The sequence below is a fragment of the Rhynchophorus ferrugineus genome, unplaced genomic scaffold (assembly GCF_030347505.1).
Source record: "Rhynchophorus ferrugineus isolate W39M unplaced genomic scaffold, kcgeb_rfMv2 rfM6, whole genome shotgun sequence".
Lineage (NCBI taxonomy): Eukaryota > Metazoa > Arthropoda > Insecta > Coleoptera > Curculionidae > Rhynchophorus > Rhynchophorus ferrugineus.
In genome coordinates this window covers 28,446,368-28,471,500 of record NW_027472585.1, presented here as the reverse complement: position 1 = coordinate 28,471,500, position 25,133 = coordinate 28,446,368, and the positions used below count along the sequence as shown (strand labels likewise).

General features: G+C 28.9%; 1 protein-coding gene across 2 annotated transcripts in view; it reads left to right on the top strand.

Annotated features, from left to right (window-relative positions):
- The first annotated feature begins 1,381 nt into the window (after positions 1 to 1,381).
- The window catches only part of LOC143197887 (uncharacterized), a 109,859-nt gene continuing 86,107 nt past the window's right edge, over positions 1,382 to 25,133 (top strand). The window contains exon 1 of one of the 2 annotated variants that reach the window (XM_076406671.1): positions 1,382 to 1,874. In XM_076406671.1, coding sequence (XP_076262786.1) covers positions 1,854 to 1,874 — 21 coding nt within the window. In that variant the 5' untranslated portion in view covers positions 1,382 to 1,853. The remainder of the gene's footprint in view (positions 1,875 to 25,133) is intronic. The other variant, XM_076406673.1, reaches the window with a different exon arrangement.

The window sequence follows — 25,133 nt, the reverse complement described above, 5'->3', positions numbered from 1 at the left end:
ATACCAGACCATGTAGTAGAAAATCAATAATTTTATAATTCAAGTTCTTTGATGTGTTAAGCATTACAATTTAATTAATTTTGAAACTACTCCTCTTAATATACAACCAACACAATAAAATAAGTTTCTACAAAATTGAAAAAGTCCACATTAACCACTACAAAGGCATCAGTTGGAAATCTATAGGATCAAGTATGAACCGTTTTTCTATAAATACAACTTAAAATTACAAATAAAAATTAAATATTTGCCGCACTGTTATAGACTTTCAACATTTCTCCATAATTAATAATTAAATTAATTTTAAACATTAGTCTCAGGAAACATCAGAATATTAAACTATTTTCGAATTTTAAATTTTAGTTTCTCCTAATGTGACCACATGCGAAAAATATTTAATGGTTTTTAGATAGAATATGCGCTATTGACCGCTATGATAGATCATTATACTAATATTGATCTGCACGTAAAACAAAAAAATAATAGTGTATGTTATTCCAAGGCTTCTCCATTTATAACTACTATATAACGTAAAAAAAATAATTAAAATGATAAATACGCATACGAATATATATTTAAAATAAATTATATCTATAACAATACCAAAATATGTAAGCATTTTAAAACAAGAATAAAATCATAAATAATACCATATGTAAATAGTGAAATTGAAATAAAATTTCCAAGAATCTAAGAATTTTAGTGATAATATATTTCAATATTACATGTAGATACGTAACATTTTGCAACAGTGACAAAATAACATTTGTCAAAGTCATAGGCTTCTAATAAACTAAAAACTGATTAATAGTTATATGTTATATATACAGCAACAATTATTTTTCTCATAAATGTAAGTCAATTTTTCAAAATATAAGGAACAATATTTTAACTACTTCATTATCACTTCATAATCAATTAAAAATATTTAATTTCAAACGAACTATAAAAATATTATTTTTTTAAAACAACACTTATTAAAACATTATTCAAAGAATCATACCGAAAATAATCATGAGGCACTATTTAAAATTTAGTAATAAAGTAATAACATGTAAAGAATTAACAATATATTCCTTGATAAACATTTATCACTACTAATTAAAAATAATATCACAGTAAACTCTATTAAAATACCTGAGAAAAATTTAAAAAACAAACGAATCGATAATGTTATTAAAATTCGTAAAAACAAGTGATTTAAACGTGAGAATAAAACTATCGTATAGCGCATCCAACGACATCGTACTCCGACTGGCGTTTGACGACTGTCCACAAAGATAATAACCAAATTGTAATTCATTTAGCCGCCCCCACCACAATCTCGTGCATTATTCGGCGACTAGAAGGTTGACCACGGCCGAAGAGCCTGCTCTCGAATTAGTGTTGAGCCAGCCATTGAGCACTGCGCAGGCAAAACGGTGAGGAGCGATCGAGCGAGAGAGAGAGAGAGAGAGAAAGAAAGAGAGACAGCGCGAAAGGTAAAGAGAAAAGGATAACGAAGAGACCGGGTCCGTGTGTGTCCAATTCGAGATCGCGCGATCAAAGTGAGCCGTTGTGACACATATGCATCGATTCGGACTGTAGGGACGGTCGTTCGGATGCTCAATTTTCGAACCGATGACGTAAAGGATCAGCGCCTATCATGATCCTGGTCCTCCTATCTTGACGGTCGGTCAAGACAGTTGCTTGAATGGATTAAGATCGTGGTGGTTTTTATTGCAGTTATTGTCATTCGTTACACCGTGTTTTGGATTAAAGTTGTGAATATCGTACTGGATGGGACACAGTTTAAATATGTTCCTAGTAAGTGCCGTAGAGTTAGGAAATTTACTTTTTTGTGCCTTTTAGTTATGATGATTTTGTCCTCAAATGTAAGTAAAACGTTTTTGTTTTGTTTATGTTTAACTGCAATTTCTGAAGGCTTACTAACCCAACGTCATAGGCATTCGAAGAAAAATGTTAAGCGTTTACCAAAACTAATATAAATATCTCAGTAAATAAATACATTTACCGCAACGCCGATTTTTAATATAAATTTTTAGAAATCAATGAAACAAATAACAATTTTTATATGTATCTATAAATATACATAAATAAATATTCAGTCATCGAATAAAAATTACCCATAACTTTGAAAGAACAAATCAACAAATTAATTATATAAATATCCAAAAACTATTTAAGTTATAATTGTTATTAATAAAATAAAATACTATTATATGGTCTAGAAAACAGTAACTAAAGTCATAATAAGTTAGAAATAGCAAATTAACAAATATGTTATAAATAAATCTAAATGAACTATATAGATATTAAAAAACAAATTATAATTGGTATTAATCAAATTAAATATGATTAAGTAGATTAAATAAATCTGAACAAACTATATATGATGAACATATATGTATTAAGCCATACTATTTATATTATACCAAAAATATTAATTTAAATATCAATTATAAATAATATACTTATTTTTAACGGTAAACTAAATAAAATACAGTACCGTTTTCTAATAAGTAACAATATTTTCATGTAAAATAGAAGGCATATCACTCAAAATGAACTGAAATTATAAAAGTCGTAATAATTTTTATTGAATAAAATTTACCCAGTATGATATCATCTTACAAAAAGGTCATATACACATAACTATTACTGAAATCTGTTTTAGATCTGTCATATTCGATGTTATTTCGATATATGTTTAATCAGTGTGCTAGTTTTTTTTTCTATGCTGTCTGTAGAATTGTTACACATTCGATATAACGAATGATATAGTCTCAATGACGAGTCAAAATATCTAGTTAAAAATTAGAATATCCGACTTGCGTTCTTATTTATCTGACAAAATATCTTGATATTATTCAAAATGTTTTATAAGTATTGCATAGTGAATAAAAATCGTACTTTAAGGCATATGATATTGAATAATCTAATCTCAACGGCATTTACGGTATTTTACACATTTAAATAATTTAATATCAACTAAGTTTTATATTCACACCAATAAATAATGTTCTATAGATCATTATGGAGTTATTTCAGTCTTTTTCTTTTCTCTTGTGATACTGTATACACATTTCACTAATTCTTATAAATATCATAACACAACATTAGGTCTGAATTGTCAAAAAACTTATTATCATCATATTTCTACTAAGTATTAAAATGTATATAGATTCAATAATATGTTTATTATGCACAAATTATATATTTTATCAATTAATTATTGACACAGTAGTGTTTTATAAGAATAATTTCATGTAGTCCAATTGACAAAATAAAGCCAAAATTATTAGCTAGTATATATTTTTAAAAAATTTCTAACACTGAAATAATTTAATTATTTGAAAGATTGTTTTCGAAGAGATTTAGATTTTTTAAGATATTTTCATAATACTAACTCTGAATATTAAAATACTATTTTTCGCGTATAATTGGTAACTAATTGAGTATGTATATTAAAAAAAAAACATATAATATTTTTACAAATTATACATTATCAAAACTAATAGGTACCGACCACTAATTTTATAAATTAATTATATTATATATCAACACAAACATATTTAGATTGCTTATTATATTTAATTGTTATTAGTTTACCATCGGAAACTAAAAGCTATTTTGTAATTCACTTTATTCATAGTACGACGGTTAATTTTATTGTATGTACAAAAATTGATGTTGCAAAATTAAATTGTTTACTAAACTATTGTTTTTATCTATTAAATTGCTTACTTTTTATAGTTTTGATTTGATATCAAGCTTTAAAATAATATTTAAATTTTATTTCATAATTATTAATATATATAAATTTAGAGGATACTTAATTTATCATTAATATATTGTATGAAAGTAACGAGAGTTTGTGAACTAAAGGTTGAACACGTACATATTCAAAATAATACCTATTAGGACATTATAAATAACATAAAATGAATAAAACCTATAGACCATAGTATGATGTATGGATATTTAATTTGTTAACTAATATTATATATAACTATAAAAAAATATTCTTCAATTACGTTTTGTTAGTGTTGAGTAAGTGATAGGTTTTCGGGAAGAAAAAACAATTTTGTCTTTATTTTTTTAATTATATACAATAGCCTAAGTTTAAATGAAAATACCATTGTGTTAACAGGTAGATTATGTGATTTAAATATTTTATAGGAAATTTAAACTATTATTAAACGGCTTAATTAAATTGCATTTAAATTAAGGTATAATTTAAATAATAACACTCAGTTAATGTTAAAAAACTTTATAAACTATTATAGCTTTTGTTTGTCTTTGATTGTGCGATAATCGTCGATTGTACTTCAGAAAATACACTGGATGCGTTATCCTTTACAGTTGAAATTTAATGGCAAAATTTATTCGGATGAGGTTTTAGCCTTGCCAAATACTCTTAATTGCTAATTTTAAAAAATAATATTAATCTTAAGAAAATGGAGAAATTTATAGTCTACTATAAGATACCCATAGTCTCAAGTCATGAATTTGAAGTAACAGAGCTCGTAATTTATTTTTTTTTTAATCAAAAACCAATATTTTATTACTATGCCATGCAGCAAATGGAGAATGTTATTACTTTGTTCTAAAATACAAGATTTACGAAATACAATATAACTTTTGAAAAATAACAAAGAAATAACTTTGTTTTAGTGCAAACTTGTTCGATTCTTCTTTTGATCATCAGTATGTATCAGTCATGTATCTTCATATGTATCAGTTCAGTATGTGTTTATCAGTTCAGTTTAAGCTTTATGTTACAACTTTTTATAAACTTTCTATATTTCCATCATTTGTTGTCTTCGATGTCAATGGCGCTCTTAAACTTTTCGAAAGACTTACAATAACATGTTTTTAACATTCCTGTATGATTCTAAAAGTAATTAACGTATTTTAACTGCAGATTTCTTCAAATTGAACCAATAAAATAATAAATGACGCTTATTCATCTCAATTTTTTTTTAAATAGCCATGCATTTACGAAATTTCTACTATTTGAAGGTTATGTTCAACAGCATAGATCAATGTTAATAGGAGACAGTCCAAAAAAGATTGTATTTAGGAAATGTTCAAATCAGATTTTACTTTGTTTAAAATAAACGTCTTAGGCCTTTTATAAATATGTTATTAACAACAAAAAATATTGGCAGTTAATCGATTGTAATATTAGTTAAATGAGCTAGCGAACGTTAAGATGACATTTCGTAATAAAATAGGCTACGTGAAAAACGGAAATGCCTTCAATTTCATCATAAATAACTGAACCAAAGCAACCGATCACAATTGTCGATAATGTCGAATTAGCATTCATCGCCTATTGAAGCTTTACCGACGAGAAAGGTACGGCCAATGAATGATGATATTTATATTTCGCACGATTCTTGCGCGCCGATGTAATTGCAACAAGACAAAAGATCTATATGATAAATTTATTGTCAAACGGCATGCAAAATCGATCTTTATTTCATAGCCTATCTTGCAATATTTATCATAAATATTTACCAATATTATTAAGGTAATTTTAGTTTTTAGTTGTTTCTTCATTATTGAGATGTATGATGTACTAAAGTTGATGGTTTATTGGTATTTTAGAAAGATTATCTTAATAGCTAAATATATATTATTGTTTTGAATAGTTGGACTTTTCTCTACTATTTTTGTTCAGGATCCCTTAAAACTTAGGTAAATACAATAGTAAAGGTACTATTATATTTTTAAGGATTATTTCAGTTCAAACTTTAAGATAATTATTAAAAACCAGACATTTGCAACAACTCTTCTGAAATTTGCGAGTTGTTCCTTTTTATTTTTATGAATTTTTCTTCACATCTTCCCTGTTTCATATTTTTCTATCGTATTCGCAGTCAATTTAAATCCTTCCCTTCGCTTTTAATCTTTTTGCAAAATTTCTTGGTTATATCAATGTTTTTAGACTAACTCATAAGTATTTGTACTTGGAAATGTTCTTGAAAGCCCTTCTTTTTGCGTTTTTTGGCAAGCAATGAGCCGCGATGTTAAAACTGTATGAAATGATGCTTTTAGTAAATTCGTGTAGTCGAGATCTTCCTTCTTTTTGAATGTTGACCATCGCATGTAAACGTCTGAAAACAATTCATTCATCTACTGCTAAGCTTTCTGAAAGTTCTTTGATATTTTGACTTGGATTTTCGTCCAATAGGCAAATAATATCAAATTAAATTTTAATTCGTTGAAATCAAAACTGAAAATTGTGATATGACGGATCACTATTACCATAACTTTCTAAAATTCAATGCAGTTGCAGATTCCTTCAAATCAAACAACAAATCTAATAAATGTCAAAAATACAATTTGAGTATTTCATGATTAGCATCTGTATATAATGAATAACAATAATAGTAATTTTTTAAACATCTTTATTAGATACGCTTAGTACAATCTTAATTTACAATTAATTTATTACTACTTTTCCTATATACTTGGATTACTTAACAAGCAAGACGTATTCCTCAATTATAAAATTATAATTATTTATTAATTATTAACTTATAGCTATAGTTTACACTAATAATACACACTAAATGTTCACACAAGTTCGTATGGTTTTGTTCGTTTCAATCTCCTGACATCTTGCGCGCTGTCCAGCAGTTGTATTGCTTCCACGTTAGTATGATTTAGTAATGTTCTTTCGTGTTTCAAGGCGAAATCCTGCACAACTTCGCAAATCCATTTGATTTCCAGGTCATCGTGCAGTTCTTCATTTGTTACATAGCGATAGGCATTGGTAATCAATCGAAGAACCTTGTTTTGACAGCGATGTATGACTAACTGATTTGAATTTTTAGTGCAACCCCATATTTTCACCCCATAGGTCCAAATTGGCTTTATAATTGTATTATAGATCAACCTCTTTGATTTTAGATCAAGTTGAGACTATCTTCCGACTAACCAGTATGTGTTTTGCTTTTTGTCTAACGTGATGCTATAATACTAATTGAAAATCTGTTTATGCAGATAAATGGTTAGGTTGATTAACATTTGTTTAACTCTGATCAAATTATGTGCAAGTTCTAATATAATATTTACTTTATAAGACTAATACATTCAGATGATATACATGTATTCTGATGTTTATGGGTAATACACAATTATGGAATAATTCCTTCGGAATAATTACAGTACTAATTAAATTACTTCTTTACCAGACAAGATACATAAAAATTAATACAACCTACATATATATATTTTTATATCATCCACTTGCAACATATATATAAAAGACATGTTGACCTTTAATTAAAAACACATGTTGTTTTACCAGTTCCTTAAAGTTTACATACCATCTTAAATAATAAGTCCTCTATGCGATACATAGTAAACATGCATAACTTGTGTTTATAGAATTATAATAAATACTGAGAATTAACTGTTATTAATGCACTGAAAATACTATATTATTATTTAACATCAATTAGAATAGAGTGTGTTTAATCGTTTGTGTCCATGATTAATGTATTTGCTTAGTGACTTTTAGCGGATAACAAAAAGGAAATGATCAATAGCAAATAATACTTAAAAATTCTCGTTTTATTTTATTTTGTTATCTAGCCAAACGTTGTTTGGAATTTAGCGCAAAATGTATTAGTTAATTTAAAAATGATGTATTTTTACATTAAAACGTGAATCATTTATGTTATTCTATCAGATTATTTGTTGTATTTAATTGTCAAGTACCGATTGTTTGCTTAAAATAATTACAATTTGTCTTTTTCTTTCTCTTCTTTCATCCATTCTGGAATGTATATTTCCTACCTCACATGTTCTGTCCAAAAGCGTGTTTTCAGTTATTCGAGGAGGTAAAGTAATCCTAATTTTAATGATATATCCAGGTATACCCTATATCCTATATCCAGGTCTTTCTACCTTATATCTTCTTTATTTAATTTTTATTTTAATGGTTTTGTCTCACCTATATAGCTATAACCTGAAATTTCAACGTCTACTTAGTTTATTGTCTTTTTTTATTTCATTTTAATTATATATAATATAATTATATATATTAATTATATATAGTTATTATCCTATGAGTTATTGTTCAGGTAAATACTTTAATATATATGTTTTTTTATTCATTTATTTTTATATTCATATTTTTATATTATTTATTTTTCATTTATTCATGTTTTTATTCCTGACGTTTGTGGGATTAATTGTCATTTAGAATAATTAATCCTAATATTTTCACCAAATATTACTAGTTTTTATAGCAATGTAACTTTATAATAAAAGTATGTATATAATTTTTGGGGTTCTTCAGTGACCTTTTTCAATGAATATATATATTTTCATAAATCTCACGACTCTCGATCAATGCAGTTTTAAATTGTTCTAATGTTTGGCTTGAATCTTCAGGCAATAGTGACAATGCATATTGGCATTCAGTAGCAATTTTCCCCTGGTTAAATTAATTTAACTTTTGTAACATTTGTAACCGAATAAATATTTATTTGAATTATTCAATGAAACAATGATGTACATTTACTCTAAATCCGGAAACATATGAGAAGATACACTGTCACTTTAAGTTACAGAACAACGTAACTGGCCAATAAATTGCACGCAATACTTTTCATATTTCTTAGATATCAACTTTCAACGCAACATCCTTTCTTGCAAATAATGAGGAGGACCTTAGGCTACATCATAATAGCAATCATAATAGTGTTCATATATTTTTACAGTAACATGAAGAAATATGAATTCTTCGTCATAATTATGACATAAAGAAGGAACTAGGTAAAACTAATTACAAGGCAAAATCACTCATCTACCAAATCCTATATACATGGAAATTCCGGAAAGGTTAGTTAGAGTTAGTGACAAGTGACTTAAAGTTTTTTTGCTAAAAAATCGATTATATGATTAATGTGAATAGAATTGTTTTTTTGATAATTGTCCTAAAGTTAGAACTCAAATGTTTACTAAAAATATAATAGTAACCTTTAAAAATATATCTGCTTTTATTTCGAGGGTTTCTTGGACAAAGCTGTGGCCTACATATAACTAAACAACAGTCACTAAATAGAAATAAATAATTTAAAACTAATTGCTAATATTACAAAAAAATGTTACATTAATTTTTCAAATGTACCAGTCCAATAAACCAAATACTTATTATTTTCTAGATTCTATACTAGATTTATATATATATATATATATATATATATATCGTTCTTGCTAACCCACTATTAAAATATATTAAAGTAATATTCAAAGGACCCTAAATTCTATTATAATTAAATTATTATTATTTTTTATGTTTATTATTTAATTCTATTAGAGAAATTACTGTTTGTAGCATATTTTAGCTTGCGTTTGTGTCAACTTAAAATATTTTCTCATTTAAATTATAAATTTTACGTTATTGCAAACAAGGCTTCATTGAGTAAAATTGTGTATTTCTGTTTAAATTTTCGACACTTTGATAGTCAGCAGCTGATTAAACACTTTCTTTGACTACGTTATTGGTTGAAATGTAACTGTTGTAATTGAAACTGAAAACGTAGTAGCCATAATGGCAGGTGACCATTGATAGAACAAGTCACGCCAGTAACCAGGCTGGGTAAGACCAGATGTCTTCTGAGATGGTCTCCAAGTCGTATACTGGGCAGTCGATAGGCTTAGTCGATGGCGAGAACTGAGATCATGAACCAGATAAACCCTAGTTAGTAAAAAGGATATTTTAAAATACTTTTTAAAAAATGAGAACGGAATGTATACAAGCATCCAGTGACCGGATAGATAAAAATCTTTATAGTTATTGCCTTATTATCTTTTAAATGGCAGAGTGTTTCGCAAGATAGCTCGACCCGTAGTGACAAAGGATTTCCGCATATAACAAAGAATTAAAATGCATTTTCCGATAGTAACAAATTGACATTCAGCGATCGAACATCGAGACGTTGCAGAAAAGAAAGGAGCAACAGACCGACGATGACATTTGTTGTTTCCCTCTCGTGCTTTATGGCGATTTAACGCCAATTGAGTAGCCACGTTCAAATTCGGCCTGTTGTACCAGTAGAGTAACGTCGATTAACTCAACAACGACAAAAAAATAGCCGGTCATGTGGGCTTAACGGCGATACTTCAATTCCAAATACCATTTTAATTTTTCTAATAGGCGTTTTAATCGAATAAATGACTGGTTTAAACCAGCCGACCATTTAATGATGATCTACGGCCAATTAATGGTCCGTTTGTTTTTCGATCCTTGTCAGTGATAATGTTTTTCTACGGTAATATATCAGGGCACCGTTATTCGATCGTTATAGGTGCAATTTTTACTATATAAAAAGATTAGCTTTAGATAGATATTAATATTGGAACAGTTAACACTTAGTATATAGGTGAATACGTAAGTTTATAGTGAACTGTAATGTTTTGAAGCAATATACATATAAAAAATAATAAGTTAATACATGAAACAAAAACAGTTTCAAGAAATATATTTATACATACAAGAATATGGGAAAGAAAACTATTGAACAAATCATACTGACCTGTAAAAATATCAACAAAATGATTTTGAATGACCGTAAATTGAAATTGAATCAAATAGCAGATACTCTAAAGATATCAACTGAACGTGTATATCATATCATTCACGAATATTTGGGAATGAGAAAGCTCTGTTCATAGTGGATGCCGCGCGAGCTCACTTTTGACCAAAAACAACGACGAGTTGATGATTCGGAGCAGTGTTTGAAAATGATCAAGCGTAATAAACCTAAGTTTTTACATGAAATATATATGATATGTGAAAATGGATGAAACATGGCTCCATCATTTCACTCCGAAGTCCAATCGACAGATATCCGAGTGAACTGCACACGATGAGCCCGCTCCAAAGCGTGGGAAAACTCAACAGTCGGCTGGCAAGGTTAAGGCATCTGCATTTTGAGATGTTCGTAGAATAATTTTCATTGACTACCTTGAAAAAGGAAGGACCATCAACAGTAACTATTACATAGCGTTATTGGACCGTTTGAAGGAAGACATCGCCGCATTTGAAGAAAACGAAAGTGCCGCTTCATCAAGAAAATGCACCATGTCACAAGTCAGTGAAAACGATGGCAAAAATCCATGAATTGAGCTTCGAGTTGCTTTCTCATCCACCGTATTCTCCAGATCTGGCCCCCAGCGACTATATCCTGTTCTCAAATCTCAAAAGAATGCTCGTTGGAAAGAAATTTTCGTCGAATGAAGAGGTGATCTCCGGAACTGTAGCCTATTTTGAAGCAAAGGACAAATCGTACTACAAAGATGGTAATGAAAAGTTGGAGGGTCGCTATAATCAGTGTATCACGCTTGAAGGGAATTATGTTGAATAAAAGAAAACTAATTTTGCCAAAAAACGTGTTTTACTATGGTAGGCCGGGGACTTCTCATATTCCTGTTATATACTAGATATGCTTTGTATATCCTTAATTTACAAATTTATGTATTGCATCTTGTGCATCAACACACAAGGAAGACAAGTCTACATATAAATACATCACTACTTATATCCAAAATTAAAATTAAATTAAACTACTTTTTTTCACCGAACCACGGTCCTTGGCATTAAGCTTACCGACTGACGAGTGCCCAACTTAGCAATCATTCCAGAATACATCCTTACTCAGCCTGGTTACTGAAATGACTGGGATCATTTCCCTTGTCAGATTTTGCCCTCTTGCCTAAGACAATCACAAGCATTTTCTGATGAACCAGTACAGTTCTTTGATTTTATATCTGATTTACTCTGGTTTTTATTCAACGTAATGGCTCTAATTGACTTTACCATCGTGATGGAATAATTGGATATGAAAATAATTAAACGCAAATAAAATTTCACAAATTTAACTAGCTATTTTTTAATATAATCTTCCTAGTTATATTAAATTACTGTCCAGTAACTCCATGGGATTTATTACAAAGTATACCTAAATTCATTTAATTAAATTTGAAAACTTTCTACATTTTATATAACGCAAAAAAGATCTGACATCTGTTGACTTTTAACAAACCTACAGGGAATAATATTGTAAATTAAAAAAATCGAATTATGTACTTGTTTGCCGAAAAAAGACAAAAAGCTTGTCCTTACCTTTTAAGTTTTTGCCAGTCTGCTTGACCACATCAACTATATGGTATAATTCGAATGTCAACGAGAACCTAAACGACCAAAAACAGTGTGTTGCTTTTGCAAAATGGAACCTGAGAACTTTTATAACGAAAATCATACATAAGCTTGGAATAAAAAAAATATTTAGAATGTTGTATACGAACTGAAAGCAAAGTTCATTAAAAGAAATTATATTGGCCATTAAGGAACTTTCCATGGCGTTTCACTCAATATCGAAAAAACTGCATTTGTCATATACAAGCCTTACACTACTAAAACTAATTTAAAAATATTATCTCAATCAACGACTGTTTAATTCTTCCTTATTCCAAACCTTTATTACCGACATTTCCACACATTCTTCTGTAGAAAATAACTTTCAGTGCACATTAGATTTGTTGAAAAGATATTACTATCATACTTAAAATAATTTATTCGTTCGTATATAAACTCAACCGTTTTATTGCTTGTTATGTTAAAGTTCAACGTGGATATAAATAACTTAAGGATTATTACTAAAAATGCGAAGTATTTTAAAAAATTGGGTCACTGCTACCATAGATAATTTTTTTTTTTAATTTTCTGATCAATACAATACCAATATTGTTTTTAATTTTAATATTTAAATTGTTATTTTCAAGCAATTAACTCATCAAAAGTATACAGTTTACTTTCTTCTGATGCCGGAATGGCTTCAAGTATCATTCGAACACTGTGAATAAAAACCTAAAAGAAATTGTATAGCCCATGATACATATACAAGGGCATATTTTATGACGAAAGGTGCGTGAAAAATGGCATCACTAATTTTCTTCCTCTACATTTGAAATACGGTGCGAAGGGGATATTTTTCAACAATTTGAAGATATTTAATTTATTATATATATATATACATACATATATATATATATATATAATAGTTGCAAATAAACAACACATTTAATAGATGTTTGTTGTTTTGATCAAAAACATTGAGACATACATAGAAAAATACTTTTTAGCTTTTACATATTTTTTTCAATATTTTTGGAACTTTTTATATTATATTTTGTTAATATTTTGTATTAATATATTTATATATATATAGGAACATTTATATTTTATGATTATAATTAACCATTTCATGTCTCAGTCTACTTTGTTAATACGTATTAATAAATATGTTTGTTATATAATATTTATTATTTGTATCCAATTGGTCATATTTCTTGTAAACTCTCCCCTCTCTGTAATATCTACTACCAGTAGAAAGTTATTTCCAGCTGTCATGGAAATATGTGATGAAACAATTGTATTAGATTCACAATTCTTATACCATGTTGTTGAATAAGAAGAAATAATTATGGCTGACAATATTATGGCAATAGCGTTTTATTGATTCAATGACGTTTTAATTTATGGATTCTATCCCTGAAGTAATAATCCAGGAAATGGTCGAAATACTTTTCTCCTACTGCTATCACCTCTTCGTTAAATTTCAAATGCGTATAAGATGTAGCTATAAAATTTAAACTTTAAATTTTAAAGCAATTTTGTAGCAATATTTACACCCACATCTATAAATGTATTATGATACCTGTAAAAAATAATCTGCTCTTAGCGATAATCCCTTTAATTTTTTTATACGTTAGAATTTAATTTATTGGATATCAATTAATAAATACCCGAGAAACACAATAACAAACTTTAATTAACTCTCACGCAATTAAATTATACAAAGCCAAACTTGCGTGGAAACATGGCATTATTCATTGCGAAACGAAAAAGTTCGATAAGATGGAAATCGGGCCCGGTATTGACAAAAGTGCGCGATTGTTCAACATGACCAAAGTAACATTTTAAAAAGGTGAAATTCTCTTCGGAGGCGTCCTTGGAACCACGAATTTGAATAATGCGGAGCCGATTTTTTACTCCGTTAATTAGATGGCCGAGCTCGATAGTTACAAAAAGCGAGTTCCTAACGTCAAATTTAATTGATCTCGTTTTTAAGCTGGACCCGTTAATGATCGCCGCTATTAATTATTAACGATGGTTCAGTTTTCGATCTCATTGGATCGGTTCAGTGGTGTATCAGTTTTTTTTCTTCTTCTGCTTCTCTCGCCTGTTCCTTCTCCTAAACATCTCGCGTCTCGAAACCTGAATTTTTATCTTACGTCTTCCGGTATTTGGTTCGATGATATATCATTTAGTGATTGAGGAAACAGTTAGATCTGTCATCTCAGCGGGTTACAGCCTTGGATTGTTCGAACTACAAGAGTTTAGGTAACACAAAAAAGCATTGAGGTGAATTTAATAAACGATATAAAAAATTGTGTTCAGCCCGAAGGGCATTGAAAATAATTCTAGTATTTTGATTGATTTTAACTAGAACATTAATATATTTAACTTTCTAAATGAGGATCTAATGAAAACATTCATGGAAACATAAAATTATTACGATACAATTTTTTTTATTTTCTTTTATTACATATTGCATTAGATATGCTTAATATAATATTAATCATAAGCTCTAACAATTGTTCTGTTGTACTTACACCAATAGACAAGCAAGATGACTTTATAATTAAATTGAGCTACTTAAGCAAAGTTAAGAGTAACACTTATACAGTAAACAACTTCGTGTGGTTTGGTTCTCTTCAGTCATCTGATTTCCTGCGCGTTGTCCAGTAACGGAATTATTTCCATGTTACTGCGATTTAGTAATGTTATTACATATTTCAAGGTAAAATCTTCGTTGGTTACGTAGCGATAAGCATTAGTAATTTAGGGAAGAACTTTGTATGGGCAGTGTTGGATTACTAGTCGGTATTGAATTTTTAGTACAATCCGATGTTAATACCCCATAATTACAAATACTGTAAAACCTATTGACTGATAAATCAGTCTCTTTGATTTTAGGTCAAATTGGTAGTATTTTTCTACAATTTTAATAACACTAGTGTATATATAATGCATATCCATAATATCAACAACTAAAAAATAGTTTTCATTTTGTTTTGATATTTTACTATATTACTACATATCTATTCTATTATTAGGGCCATTATTATTAAGTTAATTAACTCTTTAATTCTTGAGATTACTCTCTTGATTCCTATTAATTTCTTTACAAAGATATTGGGATACATCCTAAAGACCACTTTTACATCAGTGAGAAGGAAACTATAATTAACCATTATAATAAAAAAAAATCACACCTGAGATAAGTTGGTCTTAAAAGCCACTACGTAAGACAATGTTTAATATTTGTTTACCATCTACCCCATTATATAAGAAACACGAATTAGTTGATACCCCTTATTTCATTGAATCTATGTAAGATAAAATATGTACTAAAAATCATAAGGAAATATAGAAAACAGCTAAAGCTAAAATATGGTCACTGAGATATTTAGAAAATATATGTAGCAACACTGAGCAAGTGGATCAACTACTGGAACATCTCTATTATGCCGTTCATTCGAATATATTTTGTATGACAACATCAACTACCAATACAGAAATCTTAACATTCTTCTTGATATAATGCACAATAATAATCTTCTTATTTTCGTCTTTAACACAAACCTGCTGTTTATACCATTAAGGTCATGGCATGGTACAGCCGTCTTTTTTATGCAAAGTATTTATAACATACTGAGCATATTCGTACGACGAGCGCTTATTGGATAGATGAAGAATAATGTATTATGAAACGTTTTGTGAGCTTTTGCAAGAGCCATAAAGATTCTCGCCATCCCTTTGTAAGAAAAAATAATAAATAATTATTAATAAATGAGCAGTTTATCACAGCCTCCAAACTTCAAAGAATGATTAAAAATCTTGATGAACCACTGTCTTCTCAATATTTTTTTATAACATCTTTATTAGATACGCTTAATACAATCTTAATTTACAATTAATGTATTACTACTTTTCCTATGCACTTGTATTAAAGCACAAGCAAGACGAGTGAAGTTTACACTAAAGGTATACACTTTATATAAGTTCTTATGGTTTTGTTCGCTTCAATCTCCTGATCCTCCAATCCTGCGCGCTCTCCAGCAGTTGTATTGATTCCACGTTAGTATGATTTACTAATGTTCTTTCGTGTTTCAAGGCCAAATCTTGGATAATTTTGCAAATCCATTTGATTTCCAGGTCATCGTGCAGTTCTTCGTTGGTTACGTAGCGATAGACATTGGTAATCAATCGAAGAACCTGGTTGAGAGTATCTTCAGACTAACCAGTATAGTTGTTTTATTTTGGTTCTAATGTGTTTTGCTTTTTGTCTAACGTGATGTTTCCAAATTAATCTATTAATTTATTTATTAGATGTTTATTAATATATTTATTTTATATTAAATGTTTATATATTAATATGTTTACAATACGAATTAAACAGACCAAGTTAACTAACTAAATAGCTTTTCCCTGAATAGAATATATATATATATATATATATATATATATATATATATATATATATATTCTAATTACGGAGATCACTATTTGGCAGCTGACTGGCTAATTTTGATTGGATTTTGACGAGGCCAGACAAACAGGAATTAATCATTTACAAAACTAACGATGTTAAAAAATGCGTTTAACATTTAAAATATTTAATTATTTCCGTTATAATATGTATAGCGTCCGCCATCTGTTCAAATTCAGTCTGTTATAGGCCTTTTATGGATGTTTACAATTTAATCGAGCATTAAAATTTCAAAAATAGTTTGAAACCCATAGTTGTCGTAACAGCTCGCATATGACAGGTAAGATAATATTTCAGTACTATCGATAGGTGTACATATACGTTACCGTAATTGTAAAAAAAATAAACAGGCCGTTTTAATAAATAATAAACAGCCTTAAAATCGAATCCTACGTATCGTAAAACCGTAGTTAAGCCTCGCTATAAAAACAAGGCAGAAGACCCAAAGCATAAATAATAACTACATATTAAATATACACATATTGTTCCACCATTTTGTAGTTTAGGCCACCGTTGTGGTTATGCCTCGTAAAATGCCTTTCATACCTAGAAAACTGATTTATCTCTGTCATTAACATTTATGGTGCATATATGTCATTAATTTAAACTCAATTTAAACCGCTTTATTGTTCAAGTATCACATGAATAATAGCAACTTTGTGCGTTCGACGTAAAAACAACTAATTTGATTTCCTTATCATTAGATTGTCTTGATTGAAAACGCGGAAGCCGACTATATCTTTATTCTGGATAACTGCGTCGGATTTTTTCTCGGGCATTCGCGTCTTTGTTTTGTAATTTGTAATATCGGTCCACGCCTTTTCTTGATATCATTAACTGTCGTTATTTATAATAGAAATCTAACTGCTAGTTTATATTTAAAAGTGGTAATTTGTGTGTATTGGCTTGGATTATAAATTGATTGAACTATTCCATCTTGCGTTCGATTTCATGAATTTCATGTTAGTTTCGAAAACTCCCTAATAAATGTAAGTATATGCAACAAATATATGTTAAAAATATTTCAAAATTAAAGGATCAAATTCAAGATTAAGGATTAAATAATATTGAAAAGCTTGTAACTACGTTAAAAAAATTAAATATAGTTCTGAATAACATATGTGTAGTATAAAATCGACAATAGCATATTTCATATAACATTCTATAATTTTCTTTTGAAAGTAGCAAGTATGTTTAGTTCAATTTATACCTATTTTATACCGCATCACTACTTCTACAGTTGGCTATATGGTGCTATGTACATAAGCTGAATTTTAATAATTTGATTGTTTCATATACGGGGGTTGATGTTTTTTTATTACATCTTATATTATATATGCGTAGTATCTTAACTTACAAAATAATTTATTACTACTGTTCCGTACTAATACAATACTTCAAAACCCAAGCAAGACGAGTGCGGAATAAATAGACCAGTATATATGTATTAAATTAAATTACTTATGCTAAACTAAAAAGAAATACTTAATACAAGTTAGTGTATTGTTTGGTTCACTTCTACCTTCTGATTTCCTGCGTGTTATCCAGTAACTGTAGTGATTCCACATTGATGTGGTTTAATAGCCCTATTTCGGCTTTTAAGGCGTAATTTTGGATAATCTTATAAGTCGATTTGATTTCGATGCCATAGTTCAGTTTTTCATTAATAGCGTAGCGATATACATTGATAATTATTCGAAGAACTTTGGATGATTCGAAGAATGTTGGATTATTAGTCGGCTTGATGTTTTAGTGCAACCCCGTAAGATGACCTAATTATGAAGAAGTACATATTGATATCAGTAATAATAACACATTTCCTTTTCCATGCCTTTGAATCAATTTTTCATAAACTCTTTCAAGTGCTGCAAATCGTTGACAATATAGTTTGTTGTAATTTTACACTTCGGACAATAATTCTATTGTTTGAGCCAGGGAGACAGAGACAAATCCCGACATTTTACGACTATATATTTTGCCCGATATATCGATATTTTTCAATATTTTTTCCATATATCGGCATATTAAGAAGTATCGATAGTTTGAAATGGGTGTATCGAACTTTTGTTTTGGAATTTTTCTCCCTCGTGCGTGGACAAGTGGGCATAGAGTGGAAAAAGTTCGATACAATTGTTGAACTTTTGTTTTTAAAATTGCTTTTCCCCGGACTTCCATAGTTTGGTATCGATATTTTATATTCGTCGATATATCGATATTTTTTTAAATACCGAAATCGATATATGGATATTTTTAAAAATATCCCTACTTTGACGACGTCTCCACTTTGACCACTTGTAATTGCTTTGATAGAGAATAACAATCATAGTCACTTATTTCCTCTTTACCAAACTTTGTGAGTCTAACCTAAACTAGAAAATACTGTTTTGATACTATAACATAACTAGCATACATTTTCTTTTTCCGTTTTATAAATTATTTCGACACATTCATCAAAATAGTTTACGTCTCTCACATTATAATATTCTTTCTTTGGGTGCATTTTAAAATTTAATTAAATATAAACTGATGTGATTCTCTAATAAAATTATTGATAATAAATAAAACAGAAATAAGATGAAACAATTATGGCTAAGTTCACAGTAACATATCTAACCCTTAACTTCATATTGCTCTGATATATTGCAACCTAACCTATAAATTTCGTAAAATCAGGTATAAAATATTAGCCTCGAAAGGCTTATTCACATTAAAGTCTAATTTGTCGATAAAACACAATTGTTTATTATATCTGATAGTAGTTAAAAATTATTGGAATTATTTCTTAATATATTAAAACCTGACTCTTCATGCAGTTATAAACTGTTCTTACGTTCAGCTTGAACTCAATACTCTCTCACGACCTTTATCATTTAAATTGAAATCGGTATTTTAATTTCTTTATACCAATGTTAGTTAAAATAGACATAATATCTTCAGAATTAGCTTCATCGGCATTTATTTTCAACTAATAGAACACAGCCCGTTTGTGTACACAAATATCTGAAAATTCTACTTAAAATTTAAGAACTGAAGCGAGTAAAACAGGATAATAACATAATCCAGCACACCAATTTAGCTTCAGGAAGAAACACTCAACTATAGAACAAATTCATAGAATTCCAATATAATTAAAAGGTCCTATGAGAAAAGAAAAATTTGTTCTGCAGTTTTAGTAATTGGCACAGGTTTTTAAGATGTATTATGATATGATATAATGTACTGAAAAAATTAAGTCTTTGGAAAAGCTCATATGAAGAAGATAATGAAGGACAGTAAATATATTGGCTATTTGGATGAAAATTTATCCTGAATACAATAAAGTACATGATCCCCGCGGATACTTGGAAATGAACACTATTAGACAAGCCATTGGAAACTTTGACAAAAGTGGTAGACAGGGTCGTGACTCAGCAACTTGAGATACAACAAAACCTTTTAAGATGGCATATTATATTATATATTATATACCTAAAAATATTAGAATTTTCACAAATCTTACCCAAAATAATACAACAAGAAGTAATATGGACATATCTCATAAGTTTTGATTAGTTTTAACAATTAACAATATTTTCATTTAATATGTATGATAAGCTTAACGCCTTGAAATCAGTAGTGTAATTATAAGAAAATACAGTGCTGTTGTACAACATACGTTGGCTATATTAATGATCGTATTGTATTTTCCATTACATTTAAATATATTAATATTTTTAATTAATGCCCCGATTAATCAAATGAATGCAATCGTTGATTAATTACAAGTTACCACAAGACCGCAGCATTTCTTTTATCTATTCTAATATCATGTTTATATAACGCTTCGCGTTTTTTGTTCTTGTCTTTGAAACGCCACTGTCACTTTTTCTTTTCTTTTGACCGATTGAAAAACGTCAGAAATTAATTAATTCGATTTTCTAGTTAAATTGACACATGAGCCGAATTAATTATCGCTCGAATTTCATTTCAATGGGGTATCAAATAAATATTTTAATTAACTAAATGTGTGGATATCTGATAGTTAGAATTAGCAGATTTTTAAAGCCTAATCTATAACAATCGTTTAGGATAATTTATTCTTAAATATTTTTAAAAAATAAAGCATCAAATTATTTGAACTTAGAACCTTTATCTCGTAGCTCTATCTCTGAGATAATCGAACAAATAACTACTATAAACGAATCGACAACCTATTGAAACTTAAATATATGTATATACATATGTATAAGGCCTTCCCAAAGATTGTGTTACAAGTGGGACAGTCTACGTGGCACCTGCTGCTGGAGAAGAAGCACTTTCTTTCTTCTGCCATCTATCTACAAAAAAGATACATTTAAGCAAAGCTAAATTGGACACTTTCAATATACCCTATTAGCGTCTCTTACATTTTAACTAAATGAAAAACCTTTTAACAATTATGGAAAGTTTACCATTGGCTTTGGACTTTTATCCATAAGTAACAACTTACAAATTCTATATTAGATTCTTCTATTTTTTCTCTGTTCACAAAATAGATGCGGTTTTATAGCTATTTAATGTTGACAAGTATTAAACTTATCACATTCCTCTATGAGTCACTAAACCAACTATGAATATATACGTATAGGCCCGGACATTCATATGTAAAAACACTAACTTCACTTAATAGATTACGTGCTGAACAATACCAACTGATGACATGACTACATGCCATCATATGAATTACTGCACTAGTTAAAATAACAAAAAACTCATAAATAACCTTGGAAAAAAATATAAACCAAACTATGAAAAAAAGACAAAGTACTTCGAGATATATATAAATAATGATTACGAGAAGGCTAATGCATATTTAGCTAATTGACTTCAGAGGCAAGCTACTGAGCACTTAACATAAAAATCCCAAAGGACTGGAGACATTTTAGTGACTTCAAATGTCATGAGAGGTCTTTTATCAAGAACTGATAGAACGGAGATTTTTCAACCGATTTCTATTAATAGATCATTTCTGTCTTTACGCACATGAGGAAATTCATCGTAAAGGTAACTACATCCTTGGTAATATTCTATGCGTTAAGGAATATAAAATAGGAAAATTATGTCAATATACAAAGCTGCTACATCAAATGTGCCGTAAATATACAGGAAAAACGTTCAAGGTTATTATTGTATCAAGATGATGACTACACAAGCACGATATAAATAAAAATACTCTTAATTACTTTAAACGTTACGATGTTATCGTCTTTGTTATATATACAAAAAAAAACTCATACCAAAAAAATCTAATTTCATAAATTATTGCAGTCATAGAATAATTGCAAGAATTTATTTCCTTCAATAATGTTATAATTACCATAATTTAAATGTTTTACTAACACATTCATGATTATTTCCGATACTCTCGATAAATTGAGTCTAGGTAAGAATTACTGAAATGCAAAACATGATAAACCTTTTGAGTTTTTAATAAAAAATACCATCTAATGAAAATCATGACAAAATCAAAAATGTATCGAAGCTAATATTGATAAAGTTACGGTTTTCATAATTGAATTAAAACACTAATAATAGATAGGATAATTGCTGTAGCTATTAAACGACAGCAGTAATAATTTGAATGCAAATGAGGGAATTAATGTAAGTAGTGCAAAAGAACTGCTAACAAGTTTCCTGTTGTAAATTTTGACATTGGAACTATATAAAAAATTATAAATAATCCACACTGAATGCACAATCAGCTTCACGATAAGTGATATAATTATTCGTATAAGCAAAAACAACATTTCGACATAACTGTATTAACCAAAATTATGTATTTCTATATCTATAATGATTCAATTTAATTTTTCATTGAAATTTCATTACTTTTCTATTGAAACAGATTTTTACTTTGTTTCATAACCCCCTAACCATACTATGATATGGTACCAGGCAAATAAAACATTCTTCACACTTTATTTTATTTATGTTAATTGAGCAGTACCAAAATAATTTCTTCATATCTAGGCTCACATTTTATCCCCAACTATATCAATTCCATTGTTTCTGAACCAAGCCTAATACCTTACAGCCTTTCGAAACAGTTTCTTAACCGACTTAGAAAAAGGAGGAAGTCGTATGTTCGGCTATATATATTTTTTTAATGTTTAATAATTTTAAAACTATAGTTGACAAATCTTCAAGAAATATTACCAATATTTTTTGGTCCTCCATTTCTTTGGCATGGCAAAATGTTCTTTATCGTCAATATTGAAACCGTTAGTCTAGCATAGTAGCTATATGTGACGTATACTATAAAAATGGATAGTTTTTTTGTAAAAAAGTTTGTCTCATTCGATATTTTACCACTTATAAAACTAAATCATAATTTACAAGCAAACTGATCCGATGAAAAAGCGAAAAAATATTCAGAAAATTCAGGTAAATTGTTCAATAACACAGCATAGAAAATATTTCAGGTTTAGTTTATTATTATATATGTTAAAGTCTCCTTTTTGTCGTGAACACCGAACCACGGTTCTTAGCATTAAATCTACCTATTGGAATCCACACTGATTGCACAATCAGCTTCACGATAAGTGATATAATTATTCGTATAAACAAAAACAACATTTCGACATAATTGTATTAACCAAAATTATGTATTTCTATATCTATAACCATTCAATTTAATTTTTCATTGAAATTTCATTATTTTTCTATTGAAACAGACTTTAACTTTGTTTCATAACCCCCTAACCATACTATGACATGGTACCAAGCAAATAAAATATTCTTCACACTTTATTTTATTTGTGTTAATTTAGCAGTACCAAAATAATTTCTTCATATCTAGGCTCACATTTTATCCACAACTATATCAATTCCATTGTTTCTGAACCAAGCCTAATACCTTACAGCCTTTCGAAACAGTTCCTTAACCGACTTAGAAAAAGGAGGAAGTTGTATGTTCGGCTGTATATACTTTTTTTAATGTATAATAATTTTAAAAATATAGTTGACAAATCTTCAAGAAATATTACCAATATTTTTTGGTCCTCAATTTCTTTGGCATGGCAAAATGTTCTTTATCTTCAATATTGAAACCGTTAGTATAGCATAGTAGCTATATCTACTATAAAAATGGATAGTTTTTTTGTGAAAAAGTTTATCTCATTCGATATTTTACCACTTATAAAACTAAATCATAATTTACAAGCAGACTGATCCGATGAAACAGCGAAAAAATATTCAGGTAAATTGTTCAATAACACAGCATAGAAAATATTTCAGGTTTAGTTTATTATTATATATGTTAAAGTCTCCTTTTTGACGTGAACTCCGAACCACGGTTCTCAGCATTAAGTCTACCGATTGCAGAGGGACCAACTTAGATATCATCCCAGAAGTCATCCGGTCTTACCCAGCTTGGTGACTGGGATCATTTTCCTCGTCGGATTTTGCACTCTTGCCTAGAACAATCACAAACATACATTTACAACTAGCATGATTCGAACCCGCGACCATCGCAACAGTAAGAGGGCCAACCAAACCGGCTTCAAGTTTAGTTTGTGATGACAACATTGTTTACAGTGAAAAAAGTAAATCTGACAATCATGATATTCCCTATAAATTCGTCGTTATTTACTTGAGGTTATTCACTAGTGAATAGACCCTCAAGTGTCGTATTGGTATTGCCTCAATTTCTATGAAGAATTTACCTATTACCGTTCTATAATCTTCCCAATTGTCTTAGCTCCACTGACTAATTTAAATTCGGAAAAATATATAACCTATTCGCGTTTTCATAGCTCCTTCAAATAAATTATTAATAAACACTACACTATTGACCTTTTATCGAATTTATATAATTTACCAATATATTATGAGTTATAAAAACCATCAATTATATCAATATACTATGAAAAGTTAACCGCAAAAATTAAACCGCAAGTAACATTAAATGTAATATAATATGGGATATTTTAATAGATGAAGGTATTCATATATCACATAAATCAAGCAAAAATCATTTGATTTATATGTTTACCGCGACCATAATATCACTATCTCAATTTATGTCTATATCATTATAATCTAAATACATATATAACCGATTTTTAAATTTGAATCGCTAAAATCTACCATAACTCTTGAAATAAATGCCACTATTGGCTCAATAATAACGGTTTTAACACTTAGCAATGTTGCAAATTACTCGGGCAACCTTATAGCTTTGATATGTATACAACTTACGAACAATATTATATTACCAAGTTACCTGCTGATTTGATAAAATAAACGTATTAGACTGAATAAATTAATTAAGTTTAGTGTTGGCCGAAACGCCTGTAATAATTTTGCAACATAAAAAAATTATCACCGTCCCGTATGGGGTTTAAATGCCTAAAATATCACGTATTTCAAGTATTTTTTTACTTTCCGTAATATATATTCCATTACTACATGTAGCATTTTCAATTAGCCAATTGGGCACATACATATTTAAATAAATGAGCAACGTTTCAA